This window comes from Carassius carassius, chromosome 32 (genome assembly GCF_963082965.1).
Source record: "Carassius carassius chromosome 32, fCarCar2.1, whole genome shotgun sequence".
In the NCBI taxonomy this organism is placed as follows: domain Eukaryota; kingdom Metazoa; phylum Chordata; class Actinopteri; order Cypriniformes; family Cyprinidae; genus Carassius; species Carassius carassius.
This window is the reverse complement of record NC_081786.1, coordinates 22,342,783-22,359,944: the sequence shown is the minus strand read 5'-3', so window position 1 is coordinate 22,359,944 and position 17,162 is coordinate 22,342,783. Positions and strand designations below refer to the sequence as shown.

At 38.9% G+C, this 17,162-nt stretch overlaps 1 protein-coding gene across 2 annotated transcripts in view; it reads right to left on the bottom strand.

Moving 5' to 3' along the window:
• The window catches only part of LOC132113006 (probable JmjC domain-containing histone demethylation protein 2C), a 75,017-nt gene that overhangs the window by 32,978 nt on the left and 24,877 nt on the right, over positions 1-17,162 (bottom strand). For both annotated transcript variants that reach the window (XM_059520786.1, XM_059520787.1), the window contains exon 3: positions 2,899-3,012. In XM_059520786.1, coding sequence (XP_059376769.1) covers positions 2,899-3,012 — 114 coding nt within the window. The remainder of the gene's footprint in view (positions 1-2,898; positions 3,013-17,162) is intronic.

Sequence of the window (17,162 nt, the reverse complement as noted above, 5' to 3'; positions counted from 1 at the left end):
TAACAGAAAAGAGTAAAGTACAATAGAATGGAAAACAATACTGTGTAGTCGAAGCATGGTAGATAGGTGAACAATAAAATTGTATAGAGTAGTATAAAATAGAGTTGAGTGGAGCACATTTAAATATAATAGAGTGCAACACAATAAAATAGCAAAAAGTGGGCAAGAAAATAACAGTAGAATATAACAGTAGAGTAGAGTAGAAATAAAAAGAACAGAAGATAATAAAAATAACAGCAGACTGGAGTAAAGCAGAATAGATAGAATGGAGAAGAACTAAACAGAATGCAGTAGACAATAACAGAATAAATGAGCACAGTGGAGTGCAAAAGAGGACAATAACCACGCACAAAATAAAATGTAACTGAGTAAGAGTAGATTTAAATAGAACAGAAAAAAGCAGAAAACTAGCATAAATGGTACAAACGGGTACATACAACACAAAAGAATGTAGTAAAGTACAGTTGCACAGAATTAGAATAGAATTCAATAGAACAGAGTAAAGTACAGTAGAATAGAACAGGACAGAACAGAAAACAGAACGTGGGATCAGAGTAAAGAAGTGTTGTAGTTTAGAGGCTGTTTCTCACAGGATTGACAGAACTGCAGTATTCTAACATCAGTGTCATGTGCCTGTGCTTTCTCTCTCTCCCTCTGCCTTGTGTTTCTTTCTCACAGCCTCAGTTCCCTCTCCACACACACACACTCAGATGAAAGAGAGGGGGTCTCTCTTTTATCATCCATCCACAGGCATCAGAGACCGGGAGTGATGAAATGATGCAGTGGAATATGTGTGTGGGTGTGTGTGTGTTTTATCCACAGCTCACAGTGAATGTAAACTGTTTTAACACAGAGGGCTACAGTCCTGTGTGTCATAGTGCCTTCTCCTGCACTAAATGATATGATTGCGCCATGTGATTATGATAAACAAACACAGCCTGAAGGAGTATGTAAAGAGTGAGGAGCATGTGTCTAGGGCTAATTACACACCCCTTACAAAAACACACACTGCCGAATTCACTGTTAGAATAAGCTCTAAAACACTTTAAAACTAATATACATCACACACTACAGAATATATTTAACCCCTTCAGCACACCCTGGACTGTGCAAACTACGAAAGTAGTACTCCATGCTCTAACCATTAATGTTTCAGGAAAATATGAAATGTTGCTCTTTCTTTGCTCTTCCCCAAACTTTACAAAGTTGATGTGGCTTCTACAGGTGCTTCTCAATAAATATAATGTCATGAAAAAGTTCATTTGTTTCAGTAATTCAACTCAAATTGTGAAACTCGTTTAATGATACCCCCCCCCCCTAAAAAAAATTGTGTGTGTGTGTGTATATATATATATATATATATATATATATATATATATATATATATATATATAAAGAGGTTGGTTCCAAAAAGAAATAAATCCAATTTGATTAATTTGAGTAAAAATTTTGTTTTCTTACCAAGGATGTGGCAAGATAGACAAATAACCAACATGCTTAATATATATTTAGAATTTAGAAAACATATTTTACATGCCATTCAATAGATTTACTTTGACATGCAAAGAGTATTTTTAGTGTTAAAACATCCCTTTTCTCATGTGATTCTTATTTCACAACCCCAGGCAGCTGTACACTGAAGGCCTCATTATTTCTGCTAAATGTACTATACATTAACTGTACGTACATGTACATCGCCTGTCAAACGTTCGGGGTCAATAAAAAGAAATTTGTGAAAGAAATTCAGTTAATTCGGAAAGGATATACTAATTTAATCAAAACTGACAGTAAAGACATTCAAACTGTAAAAAAAAAATATTTCCAATAAATGCTGTTCTTTTGGTTTTCACGAAAATATTAAGCAGCACAAATGTTTTCAACTGTGTAGTAATAAGAAATAGCAAGAAATGTTTCTCGAGCACCAAAAAAACTGTAAACTTTTGATTGTTATTGTACACTACAGAACATATTCTGAACACACAGAACATATCCCATAAACCCTGCAAAAATACAAATAAAATTCTATAAACATCCTCTAAAAACTATTACATAAAAAGCCTTACTTTCAGTACTTTGCTGTCTGCTCTCAGTGCTCTGTTAGAGTTTCATATAGGAATATTATTATAGAAATCGTTTACATCGTAATACTACTTTTCAGCAGTGCAAAGCTATATTTAAATTGACATTTTTAGCCGTTTAGTGATAATAAATCTCATTATTCAACAAGTTTTATCACGTTTTTTTCATTGCCATATGATGACATGGTAATTTGCAATTAAACAAACTGTCTGGGACATACGCTCCTAGAGGCGCTTCCACAAACACTACCCGGCGCTACGAACACAGACTGATTAAACCAGTAATGACTGGGAAATGTCTTCATACATCACACTGTTATGAAGAGGTCTGAGAAAGCAACGACTCAAATCATATCTTCAGCAAAAATTGTAACACCTAGAGCAACAGAGAGAGGTTGGAGGTTTATTAAATATGCAGGTGTTGACGGCAAATAAAATTCACTCTATTATTTTTCCAGCATAGACTGTAAAGGGAAATGAGAAAAGGCTAAGTGAATTATTTAATGCTTTAAAATATAGCAGTCAATGCAAATATCAGTATATCATTGCTCTTATTCATTATATTTAAGGTTCTTATACTGATATTTTATGAATGTGTTTCATTCATGTCATAAAACACTTAGCGTCTAAAAAGATCAACAGCTTTCCAGTAATGACTTGACCTATGAAGAAAACTTTGTTCTAAACTTTTTATATGCAGTGTACTATAATTTCATCACACTGTAATTTAATGAATGTCAAGCATACATAGTTACACAAACTCAACAACAAAACACCCCCCACACACATGAATCTGAATAAAAACAACTTGTGCACACACCTCGAATGGTCGAAGCTCCTCCTGTTCTGTGTAGAACTCCAGCTGTCTGTCAGAGATGAACTCCATCACCGTCCAGCCTCCTACGCAGGACTGGCCAATCAGAGGCCGGAATCTCTGTAAAACACATATCACAACCAATCAGTCTCAACACTTCATCACAAACTTTTCAAGAGCAGACAGTCTTGAACTCATGTGACTGGTCATTTAAAACATTATTGTTAAAAAAGTTTTTAAGTTAAAAAGTATGCTTTACAAACATCATAAATTACTCAATGTCATTTTGGGGAGTTGCACCACATGATATTTTACAAAAATAGGATTAGTGATATTTCAAGAGCTTTTGACCTTGACACACAGTCTTGAGGGCCTGCAGGCATGAGAATTTCCCATATTATCTTTTTTTTGCTTGTTTATTTGATTACTTGACTTTTTGGTTAAATAATAAGATTTTTTTTATGCATATTTTAGAAGGATTTATGTAACCCTGAAATAGCTGCTGAAAATTCACCTGAATAAATTACACTCATTCACTAATTTTAATCTGTAATAATATTTCACAAAATTACTGGTTTTACTGTTTTTAATAAATAAATAAAATATTTCTTTCACAAAAATTCTAAAATCTTACTAACGGCAATCTTTTGAATAATATCCAAATGGTATTTTTCTTTAATGTTGCTTTTTTTCCATTATGATATCAGATGCATCACTGTGACTCAACCAAACTTAAAATTTAGTTATTCTTTCATTGATCAAGTCATGTTCTTCATGTATGGTTTCTATTTATATAAATACTAGGCCAGCACACTCAAAGTTTCCATGTCTGGCTGCCTGTTTCATGTGTGTGTGTGTGTGTGTGTGTGTGTGTGTGTGTGTGTGAGCTCATGTAAGTCGATGTGTATTATGCAACACAACGATATTCATGTCTCTAAGGTATCCTGAAGTGAAACCTAATCTACATGCAGCCAAAGTGTTATGGGATGTGTATACTTGTATGTGTGTGTGGGTCAGGTTTGGTCTACATTGTTAGGACCAAAAGTCCAGCCAGCATGGAAAACGACTTAATAAACACAATAAATAATGTCCTTATGAAAAAGCAAAAAGGCTGGGGTTAGGTTTAGGTCCAATGGAATAGAAAATACCATTAACTCGATATTAAAAATGGAAAGTCCCCAACAATATGTGTGTGCTTTTAAAGAGGCCTGATGCATGGGATGATTTGAGCCAAACATCAGTCATCCAAAACCTCAATTCACAAGTACTGTGTGCCAGTCTGACTATGTATGTGTGTGTGTGACTCATAAACCATGAGCTGGAGGGTAAGGGGACAAACAGAACGCGTGTGAGCTATTTTTAGACACTCTGCTGTGTGCAGAGCACTCACATACACTCTGTCACACACACTGCACACAGTTACACTCGTTTACCGCACTGTGGTTTGAGACTCTGTTCTGTCAGACAGAGAGAAAGGACAAACAGTCAGGACAAATATTCTTTTGCAGAAACAGCATATAGACTGTGACATAGTTCTAGGCACTGTAAACGTATTTAATACATGCAAGCACTAACAGATGAACTAATACAACACTGCAACTAAATATTAATGAATAGACTAATTAAAAAAAACTATTGAAGTGATTGACCAGACTGTTGTCAATGGCTTGTTATAAAAGAAGCGCTAGTCGTTGATGAAAATTCAGCTTTACCATTACTGGAATATAAAATTATAAAAGTAAATATTGTGTCAAATGAGTGTTCATTTCACTTCAGCTATCACTTCAGCTATTTTAAGTAGGTCTCATTTTATTCATAATTTAAATATTAGAATATAGCAGTAGCATATATTGCCATCATATTGTCCTTCATCCACCCTCCAGTGCAGAGTTGGCTATTAAGAATCCTAATCAGCCGATCAAGATGAAAATCATTAATGCATTATGTAAGATGTCCATGCAAGAATAAACCAGTGTCTGGAGTGAGACAGCACAAAGTCTGCGGCTAGCCATAAAACAAAGTCCAATCTTACTCTAATCATAAACTCAAATGAGATGCACTCCATCTTCAGTTCATGCATGTCTGTTTAATAACTTGCACACCATTTCCTCTCATGCTGAGAAGTTTCTTTTGACTTCTGTAGTTGTATAGTGAGCTACTGTTCTCTACCCTTAACCCTAAAATTACCTCTCACAAGTATGTGTGAAGACGAGTAACACTTACAACATGGAGTTGTAAAAATAAAAGCAAGATTTTTTATGAAGCTTTATTTATAAATTTTGAATACTTTGTCCATTAAAATATACATCTAGATGTCTGTTCAGAAGTCCCTATGTAACAGACAACAAGTGGAGAAAGTGATAATAATGTGCAACACTTAAAGGCAGGGTAGGTAAAAAAATGTATAAAAAACTTTTTTTCCAAATTTGTTTAAACTTTATTTATATATCAATACATAATTAAAATGTAAGTACTCTGAAAAAGAAAGTATAAAAATCGAGTGACTGTAGACCTCTCACGACTGTTTTAAAGACAGCTCATTATTTCCATTCACTCCACCCCCTCCCTTCTGGGCTCCTTCCAAAGCCTCTACTATGGCTCGCTAAGTAATGTTATGTTAGCTATATTACGCAGCTACGTGTGCTAATGACACATGCTTCATGAAAAAAATATGTATGATCAAAATACAAAAAGAAAGATTTACCTGTCCAGCAGAAATAAAGCCATCAAGGAGTCACTTTTCAGCCCCTTGAGTTCCCTCAGTTCTCGCCATCGCTGGAAAGCCACGCCGATTTTAACTTTTTGTTCATTGCCTTTTCTTGTACTGTTACTGTCTTCCTTTTTTTGCCTGGTTTGCCTTCACTAACTGCATAGGCTGGTACTGTGAATTTTGCTTGCTGTTTCTCTGCCATTGTTTTGGTATTCCTAGGATCCGTGTCTGTTGAATTCCTCAAATCAAACGTGCACGCGCAAGTGGGCAGGTCATGTGTGGCAAAAGGGTGGTTGCCATGGTTGCGAGAGAGTGACAGTCGCCTAAGCCAATCCTATGTTTCGTCCCGAAATGGAAATAATGAGCTGTGTTTAATACAGATTAAACGGTCTAGAGTCACTCGATTTTTATACTCTTTTTATCAGAGTACTTACATTTTAATTATGCATTGATATATATAGAAAGTTTAAACAAATTTGGAAGAAAGTTGTTTATACATGTATTACCTACCCTGACTTTAATGTTCAACTACCAAGTTAAACACTGCCATTCAAAGGTTTGGGATCAGTAAGATTTTTATGTTTCTAATGGAGTCTCTTATGCTCATCAAGGCTGTATTTATTTGATAAAAAATACAGAAAATCAGTGATATTGTGAAATATTATTGCAATTTCTTATATTGTGCCGCGTTTCCACTGAGATTACCCAGAACAATTGTACCAGGAACTTTTTTCCCCAGGAACTATTTCCCCCCAGACCTGTTGCTTTCTGTGTTTCCACCAAGGTCTAAAATACTGGGAAGATTAGGCAAATAGTCTGGTGACGTAGGTTTGCGCGCGTTTCTCAATACAAAGTACGCAAATTTTGGACGTGCATCCTCGGTTGTTCAGACTTTGCGCATTCGACTCGGGAGTGTGATGTCCGCGACGTCACAAATCCAGTAATTCTGCAAACAGCAGCGTACTTGATAACATCAGTCAGCTCACTTTGGCTATTGCAATTTTGCTCTCTGTATATTTACAATAAGACGAAATATGATATCAAACACCACTGCCTCCTTTCGTTTTCATTTAAACATAATAATAGCTGCATAAATGTACTTAGTTCAGGGAAATATGTATATATACAGCCATTACAATGAAATGAAATATTATATAAATTGGTTCTTTTTATTTTCATTTTAACATATAGATAAATTAAATACAGACCAAAGATAACCTGTTAGATTTACCCAAAACGAATTATATTTTATGTTTAACCACTAAAGAGACATCAGAGCCAGCGGCACACATCAGAAGGTCTAGCCGAGGTGAGGCTGCTTCTCGGTGGATAGATGATCACTGAGCTCCCGCTGGTCGCGTCGAGCTGACTGTCTCTGAGATCGGCGAAACACATTTTTAAATAGGTGCTGTCTTTATAAATAAACCACAGATTTGAGTTTTAAACAACTACATTCTCATCTGAAATACTTTTAAAATTACATTTCATGACACAATAACAATAATATTTTGAAAATGATCAGAAATAAATGGTGGTTGAACTCAACCAATGCTGCGTGAACTCAATCAATCAGGATGTTTAGCGGCCAAGTCCCGCCCCCGAAAGTTCCGGAACTTTGAAAAAGTACCACCTCGCCAGCAGGGACTTTCTGAGGGGCATTTTTTTTACCCGGAACTTTATTTAGTTCCTGGTTCCTGTGGTGGAAACACACCGAGTACCAGGCCAAAGTTCCTGGGTAAAGTTCCTGCGGTGGAAACGTGGCATTGGTTACCTTTTTTAATATACTTTGAAATATAATTTATTTCTGTGATGCGACACTGAGTTTTCAGCATCATTACTCCAGTCTTCAGTGTCACATGACCCTTCAGAAATCATTCTAATATGCTGATTTATTATCAGTGTTTAAACAGTTGTGCTGCTTAATTGTATTTTTTGTTAACCTTTGCTCCTTTTTTCTTTGATGAATATAAAGTTCAGATGAACAGCATTTATTCAAAATAGAAATCTTTTCTAAATCCTGACTTTTTATCCATTTAACACATCCTTGCTAAATAAAAATATTAATTTCTTAAAAATAAAATAAAAAAAAACAATTACATTGCAATACATTGCAATTAATTTTTTTTTATCAAATAGAGCCTTGATGAGCATAAGAATTTGTTTTAAAGGGGACATATGAGACATGATGCGATTTCAAGTTTTCCTTTCTCTTTGGAGTGTTACATGGAGAAGCTGTGTGTTTCATTGTGAAAGCGAAACTACTTTGTGTGGTCTTCAAAAAAAGAGGACATAACTAGAACTCAGTGGTTAAGTTGAATTTACAGCACTGTTCCAGAACAGTTCAACTCAAATAATCTGATAGGTGCAACACATTTTACGGAGGACAAGGACTGTTTCCTGATTCTGGGAGAGTAGCCTACAATGCCGGTGTTCTCACAAATAATGCTGACTCTCAGTCTGTAAGCATGTTTTCATATTTAAAGGATTTGCCACTGACTATTCAAATGTGAGTTTTGAGCAGTGCTAGTTGTTAGTAATTTCTCCGATAACAAATGCAGACATGCTTTTATGTTTATGCGACACGATACGCGACTATGTTCACACTTGGCGTCTTTTTTGAAGCTGCCAACATCTGTTTTTTTTTCATTATAATCCTATGGAGTAAACCGCGTTTTCAAAAAAGTCCTGAGCCTTGTCACCGCTGGCGTCTTTTTCTGCAGCTCAGAGCGTCAGAAAAGTTGAAAAAGCTAAACTTTTCTGTAAAAAACCACCCTTCGTCAAGTGCCTTTTTGACAGCTGACAAATGCCAAGCGATTGGCGAGTCATTTCCATAACAACAAAAACAATGAGGGGAAAAAAGGTTAAGATAGCCGGTAGACAGCTCGTACTAGTATCGGAGCACAAGGAGTTGTATGTCATTTTTTAGCAACGTCATATGACCCCGTACAATCGTACTGATCCCAAACTTTTTTCATACGCAGTGTATGTAATATTACAAATATATAACAAATTAATGGAAATTATATTTGAAAGTTGAAATAAATCTCACCTAATTCTGAGATAAAGTTATAGTTTTGATCTATAAAATTACAATTACGCCAAATAAATGAGATTTAAACTCACAATGCAAGATCTTCCAGATCTCTTCTTTTTTATCTGCAGAACATGTGAGAAGATATTTTCAAGAATGTTGCTAACAGAACAGTTTTGGAACGACACGAGGTTAAGCAAATGATGACAGAATTGTCATTTTTGGGTGAACTACCCCTTCAGGTCTTATCAGTTATGAGAAATAAAGCTACAGCTGTGAGAAATAAACTCACAATTACTTGAAAAAAGTCAATATTTTGAAGTCGAAACAACAGAAACAATTTTTGAGTATTAGGTTACTATTTTCTTTTTGTAGCTGTGGCTGTGTAGCAGTAATGCATAAGTGCTTTAAAAAGCCATTTTTTCTCATGAGAACCTTTGACTGGTTCCCACAATGTAGGTGATTTCATGTTTTACGGCCCTTGTGGTGACATTTGATCACCGTAGTGTAGGCAAAACAAGAACCACACACACACACACACACACACACACACACACACACACATCACATTCAACAAGATCAAAATCTAGATCACAAACGAACACGTGATCAAACTCTGGAAGCCTCTTTAACAGTGATCACACACACACACACTTTCCCCTCTCCCTCTGTCCTTTCATTTCTCTCTCTCTCTCTCTCTCTCTCTCTCTCTCTCTCACAAACTCAATCTAGGTCACACACCTGCTGAAGCACGGCCATACACCCTCACTCTTGGCAGAGCACACAGTGTTGCCATGGTTTTAGTGTGTGTGTGTGTGTGTGTGTGTGTGGAACATTAAGACTTCATTAAGCTTTTAAAGCTGCTTGAGTCTGTCTCTACACATGCTTTGAGGGACAGAGAGTGTTTGTGTGTGTGTGTGTCTGTGTGTGTGTGTGTGTGAGGGAATGCATGAACGTCTAGGCTATATTCGCATTTGAGACTGTTTATATTTTGTGTAAAGAAGGATGTGTGTGTGTAATTAGAAACGTCTGCTCAGCACAAAGCCACATTTAGGAAGACTTATTAAAATAGGTCAGAGTGCGTGCGCATACACACACACACACACACAAATACACAGAGGGACAATCAAACACAAGCAGGAGTCTCTGCTGATTGAATAAACAGAGATAAAACAGAAACAGTTAGATGGTAAATGTCATATGAGTCCACACCCAATGACAGCGAGACAGACAGAGAGAGGGACGCTGGAGAAGAACAGCAGTGTTAATCACTGACCCTTGGGCTATGACATACTGACACTTGTCTCGACACACTAGCTGCCCTTTAGCTCAACAGGATCAAATTCAGCTTATCCCTTCTGTAAATAACATGCGTATTTTCACTCTACTGTACTGAACTACAGTTCAACTGGACGGAAATTCACTTTTATATGCCAGCTGTTTCACCATGAAAACATTATTAACTGGAGAACAAACATAGACTTTTGAGAAGGCTGGTCAGATTTGACTTCTAAGAAAAGACCCAGGAAACTCTCGTCTCTTCAACAGTTTCACAAGTACATCGTCTCATACTGTGGTCTACAAGCGAGACATTTCAACTTTCAGTATTTATCACCAAATCCTCCCGAGACCATATCATCAATACTAGCCACCTGCATTTTATCAAGCTTCACACTTACTTTATATTATTTTACCTAAAGAATTTTAAGAGAACGATCAGTGACAAAATTTGATGTTTAAATGAAACACTGAGCTATGAAAGAGCGACCTGTGAGTAATATTGTCCTCTATAGTAGAACTAGTCCTAAATGTTTCACAGCAAGGCAGAGAGTGTTTCTGAGTGTCCTGCTCTGTTTGCCGCTCTCTTTGGGTAAACGTGACCTTTCGTGCCTGTTTTTTCCCCTCTTGGCGAGACTGCAGTCATAGAGCTTGTTCTGGATGAAGAACTGCCTCTGCTTTGAATTTCTGATGAAGACATTCAGCTAATACTTTATTTTCAGTGCTTGACTGCATTCAAACTGCTCTGATTTAGTGTTGAAATCCCTCCAAACTCAAGCTGTCTTTCATAAGAAATCTTTCATAATGGAAAAATGTGATTCATGTTTTGTACCTTTATTTTTCCAAGAATAGTTGTTGCTGAAGAGAAGCTTATTTTCGTGTGTGTGTGTGTGTGTGTGTGTGTGTGTGTGTATGGAATAATTTATGTGGCTTTGCGTCGTGGCCACATCAACACCTCGGGTGTGCATTATTTTTGTAATAATTCAACGGCCCAGAGTCAATTATTCTGCTTTTACTACAGTTACCACACCCCAAGACATCGATCAGATTATATATTAAAAGGGTTTTTTTTTTTTTTTTTACATAAATCACTATTTCATCCGCATCTCACACAAAGCCTCTTTTGCTGATTCCAAAACGTCAACTTAAAGCTGGTAATGGAGGCTTAAGCCGTTGATAGCATTCTAATGCAGTTATTAATGAAGTTATTAGAAAGAGAGTGAGAGAGACAGAGACGCAGAGAGAGAGAGCTTGTGTGAATTAGGCTATATATATATATATATATATATATATATATAGTTTGTTTATTATGAGGTTTTATTACATTTTATATAGTCAGATGTTTTAATCTTTCATAGTTCAGGAGACTTTGAACATTATCACTATTGAAGTTTATCTTCAATAATGATAATGTTCAAAGTCTCTTGAACTATGAAAGATTAAAACATCTGACTATATAAAATGTAATAAAACCTCATAATAAACACATGAACATGAACATTATATTATTACATGAACTATATTATTAACATATTTCTCCTAATATTTATTAAGAGATATACAAACGAGTGTAAAAATAAAATTTCTTCCTTTGTTTATTCTCCATTTAGCATCTTTAAGATGATATTGTAGTATTCATTAATATTTTGAAATAGCTCTTTTCAGTTTTTATTTTAATTCTAGTTCAGTGATTACAGTACTCCAGCTTGTTTGATTTCAGTTAGTTTGATTTCTAATTTGAAATTATTAAAGTGTCTTTTTATGTCTAATATTTATTTTATTTATGACTATTTCAATTCACAAAAACTCTTTTTAAACTTTAGTTTTAGTTTTACAATAACAACACTGAAACAGATCTAAATTATCTTTTTTCTTCAGGTTGAGCACTACTTGAATTCAAAGTGTTGGCTGGACTTTTCTTATTTGTTTTCTTCATTTATTTGTACCTCTTGAATTTAGAATTAAAATGCAACAGCTCTGTTAAGAAGCTATCATAAATCAGTTTTTGTGTTCGTGTGGTTCACTGAGCTTCTATAAGGTTGTTGAACTCACTTTAATGCACAATTAAAGTTGATACTGCAGCAGTGTGATAAGAATAACTGTGATCTGATATTTCACACTAAATGACCTCAGATTGAGAGCTAGTTGACCTCTCTATGAGTTCACCCTTTAAATGGTACATAACATACACAGCTTCACCTGATCTCATGTTAATCTTGAGTTTGTTACACTCCGTTGCTGCCCCGGAAAAACAAACTGCATCCACTCTTTGTGTACCGCTGGGTTCTTTGGGAAGCTGAACACTGTAAACTTTCCCCTCACATCCAAAAACACACTTATTTGGAGACATTCTCGAACAAATCCTATGCAGCGCTGGCAGCGATTTCCAGATGAAGCGTGTTGGTGTGCGGTCTTGCTCTCCTCTGGTCAACATGTGCGCGGGCGCGTTTTTCCGAGAGAAATGCTCATATAAGGAGTTCCACTCTCGTCTACGTCATTAGATCCACGATTTAAAAAAATGAATGTCATTCATTCAAATTATATATTTTTTTAACTTTGGCCATATTTAGCATGAGAATCCATCTCTTCAACACTGTGAACAACTCTGAATACATGAAACACCATTGTACCCCCCCTTTAAATGTACAACTGCATCTCTCTAACCATAATTCATGGCACAGTGTGGAAATAATGTATATGTACAGTATGTGATGTGGGAATTACCTTTATTGATGCTTATTGTCACAGCATACAAGTTTCAATCCGTACGAAAAGAAAATAAAGCCCCCCCTAAAATGTTCATGGAAACAAAAATCTGACATCCGGGGATTGTGGTGTGTCATGAGTGCTGATTCTCGCACTTTGCTTCATGACAAATGCTCACACACAGAAAAACCAAGAGTGAACAAAGCTTGTAGGCTTTAGAGATTGCACAAAGTTGGACGGAGAAGTTCTCCTTCCTTTCTTTATCTCTCGGTCTCGTGCTCTGTTTGTGTGTGTGTGTGTGTGTGTGTGTGTGTGTGTGTGTGTGTGTGTGTGCTCTTGTTTTTGTGACATATCAGGACACAACTCTGTATAATGACATGGGTATGACACAGGTATTACAAGGAGAGGGTGACTCATGAGGACATAACCCATGTCCCCATTTTTCAAAACGCTTATAAACCATACAAAATTTGTTTTTTTGAGAAAGTAAAAATGCACAAAGTTTCCTGTGAGGGTTAGGGTTAGGGTTGGTGAAGGGCCATAGAATATACAGTTTCTACAGGATAAAAACCATTACGCCTATGGGATGAACTCACTTTTCACAAAAACAAACGTGTGTATGTGTGTTTAAGAACCCTCTTTGTTTTGGCTCTCCAAGAGGCTGACACACAGCCAACAGCCAGACAGAGCCTCAATGTGTGTGTATGAGGGAGAGAAAGCTACAGAGAAACAGAGTAAGAGAGAATGTGTGTGTATGTGTGTGTGTGTGTGTGTGTGTGGTGGGTAAATTTATGTCCAGCTGAGTGAGTAATAGTGAATGCACTTCCACATAAATGACTCTCTCTCCTACACACACACACACACAGATCAGCCGTAAATATGCACACATAAAAAACAAATCTGCCAGCCATAAATAGAAAATGCAAACATACATCATTCATGACCTTTGCTCTGCTGTACACACAAGCAACACTAACACACACACACACACCAGACCTGGGGTAATATACTCACAAAACAAATTTGCCAGTCATAAATAGAACTTGGTGTAAAAACTTTTCTGCTACACACCCACACACACACAGAGAGGCTCTCTGCTGTAGATCTAGGTCATATTTGTATTTCTAGACACCAGTTAAACACACACACACACACACACACACACACACAAACACATAGTCTATTACCTCCACAAGCACCAAATGACTAGCTTAACTGATGTTGCTAATGGCAGCTTGGACAGACATCCACAACTACAGTCTTGCTGTGTGTGTGTGTGTGTGTGTGTGTGTTCTTGTTTTCTATTTTCGTTAGTGCCAGGGACAAAGTAGGAAAGAGGGACAGAGAAAGACACTTTCAATTTAATGATCAAATGAGTTAGCAATTCAGAGGAATCAACTCCCTCTCTCTCTCTCTCATCCACACACACACACACACACACACACACACACAGTAATGGAGTCACTTCCTGACTGAGTCACACAACTGATTAGTCATTTGGCAGCCATCTGCATTTGTATGTGTGTGTTGAATATGAATAATTTGCTACAGTAAGAGATGAAAATCATTAGAGGTTTGTTTTACTAATAGACAGACGGATACCACTGGCTCGGTCTAAAAACGAGTGAGCAAGATGGACAGCATTTTAGGCCAGTATAAATACATTCAAAAGGACTTATGATCCCCAGAATTGCTAAATCAAACACTCAAAATGAACTTTACATGCAGAATGAATGAAGTTCCTAATTATACATATTAATGTTCAACTACAATGTTTGAAAAACCCGATTCTCAAAAATGCTTCATTAAATATACAAACTTATGAATTAAGCTATGTTTCTCAAAAATGTTAATTCGACAGGATCTTGGAAACAAATGCATCTAAAGAGCACAAAAATGCTGACCAAAGCATTCAAATATTCGCATTAAAGATTCAAATGCACTCCGTTGCCCCAAACTGGTGAATCAAACACCCAGTATGAACCTTCAAACCAACAAACAACACCCAAAAATGCTGAATCAAAGATATGAACATTCAAATCCAACATATGAACAAAACTGATTCTCAAAAATACTAATTTGAACAAAACAATGTCATAACCAAACATTTCAAACTCCCAAAAATGCTGAAAAGAAAAGTTCAAAAATATCAAATGAAGATTCAGTTGCATCTGTAATGTGCACAATCAAATATTCAAACTGCAGATTCAAATACATTATGATACCTCCAAATCAGATTTAAACACATGAAATTACAAATTCAAAATTCAAAATCACCTATGATTCCCCAAAATGCAAAACCAAATATTAGGTGCAAATCCAACATTTAAATGAACATGACGCCAATAAGGCGTCAGACCAATAAGGGCGCTTCGCGCCCTTCTTGCCACTTCCCGCCGAAACGGGTGTGGCCCAACCTATAAAAGGAGCTCGAAAAGGCTGACTCACCTAATTTTTCATCTCTTCAGCGAAGCTCACGCATCGCTGGATCACGAAGGAAGCAAGCGCTGTCTGAGAAGCATATCAGCGAGACGAGCTATTCTGAAGCTGCTGGCCTTCACCGCCTTCCACTGCCGTTCCTGCTGCGCTGTCCGGCGCCTATATCCTTTCAATTCTGTTATCCAACGGTTCTTTATGTGTGTGTGTGTGTGTGTGTTCGCCCTGCGACACACACTCGTAAAAGAGCTTGCGTCTTTTTTAAGATGCCTTCCTGCGGCTCGTCAGAGCCCCACTCAGCGAGGGAGACCGGTACGTCATCTGTGTCTCCTGCTTGGGTGAAGATCATGCAGCGCTCGCGCTCGCTGACGGCGGATGCCCTCACTGCGAGCTGTTGCCATGGTGACTCTGAGGACTCGCCTGGCCTGTTTCTCTGAGCCTGCATTCTCCGCTGCGCTGAGGCGCCGTAAAAGCGCCGCTTCCAGCGTATTCCGGAACCGTCTTCAGCTCAACCGAGCTCGCCGGTTCGCCCTGCTTCACCGGCCTCCCCTGCATCGCTTCCCGATGGGCAGCGGCCGCTGTTTGCCGCCGCGTCGTCCGAGGAAGTCGATCTCAGTCTCGGCCTCGAGTGGTCTGCACCAGCGCCCCCCCTTCTCGTTCCCGGCTGGATGGTGTTTTCCTTTCGGATGAGCGTACTTCTCAAAGCCCGCCTCATTTCTTCCTGAGCTTCACAAAGAGGTGGCGAAGGCTTGGAACGCTCCATATTCAGTGCGAACTCGTTCGTCTGTCTCACTAGCATTCTCCACACTGGATGATGCTAAAAACAGGAACTACCAGTCACTTCCGCCGGTGGAACAGGCGATAGCGACGCACCTTTGTCCGCCCTCTGCTGGATGGCGGACGAAAGCGGTGTTGCCATCTAAAGCCTGCTGCATGACGCTGCGTCTGCACTACTCTCATCGAAGCGCAGGTGTACGAGTTCCGCTGTGGCCGAGCTCTCACCCAAGCACCCCGCTGTTTCAGTTTCAGGAATTGTGACTGTCTCAGCGTTTTCTGCAATGCGCAAGCCTGCACAGTTGCTCGCTTGCCTGCACACAAAAGCCGTTATCACAACAGCTTCAGCAACGCAGCTCGAGACCCCCGTTCTCGCTCTACCGGCCGTCGCCCCGCGTCGCGGGGACCGCGGCAGAGGATTACGGTGAGGCCGGGAGCCCCGAAGCCATCCTAGGAAAGCCATCTATGCAATCTAAAGCCTGCTGCATGACGCTGTGTCTGCACTACACACGATGCGCTGTGGCCGAGCTCTCACCTAAGCGCGCCACTGTTTCAGTTCCAGGGATTGTGACTGTTTCAGCGTCTTTTGCAATGCGCAAGCCTGTGCGTTTGCCCGCTTGCCTGCACACAGAAACCGTTATCACGGCTACCCAGATATTTCCCGAAAAAGGTGTAATTTCTGGTGTCCCGGCCACGGCCGATGGTGCTATAAATGTAGTGACGATGCCCACTGCTCAGTGCCCATCTCCACATGTAAGCACAGCCCTTCACACAGGGCTCGCGCCCATAAAAGCGACTCAAGTCGATCGCGTGCTCTACATAGTAAACGTGCCCACTCCTCAGTGCCCACAATCACTATGTCACACGCATCATGTGGTTTCTGTAAAAACGAAACCCGTGCACGTTCGTCCGGCCACGGTCGATGGTGCTATAAATGTAGTGACGATGCCCACTCCTCAGTGCCCATCTCCACATGTAAGCACAGCCCTGCACACAGGGCTCGCGCACATAAGATCAACCCAGATCGATCACGCGCGCCACATAGTAAACTTGCCCACTCCTCAGTGCCCACATACACTATGTCACACACGACGCGTGGTTTCTGTAAAAGCGAAACCCATGCACGTACGCTCTGCCCAGGCAGACAGCGAGTCGAAAGTGGTAAATGTGCACGCTTGCAGCCCACAGTTACTTGCAGACATCACGAGTCCCACGGGACCCGCTCAGGCCTCCCCCAATCGGTTAAGCACCGGGATGGGGTCGAGGACGAGCGATCTGCCCGCTGTGATCAGCGCGCTCCCCGCCTCAAATGCCACAGGCGTAACGCCCATGGTT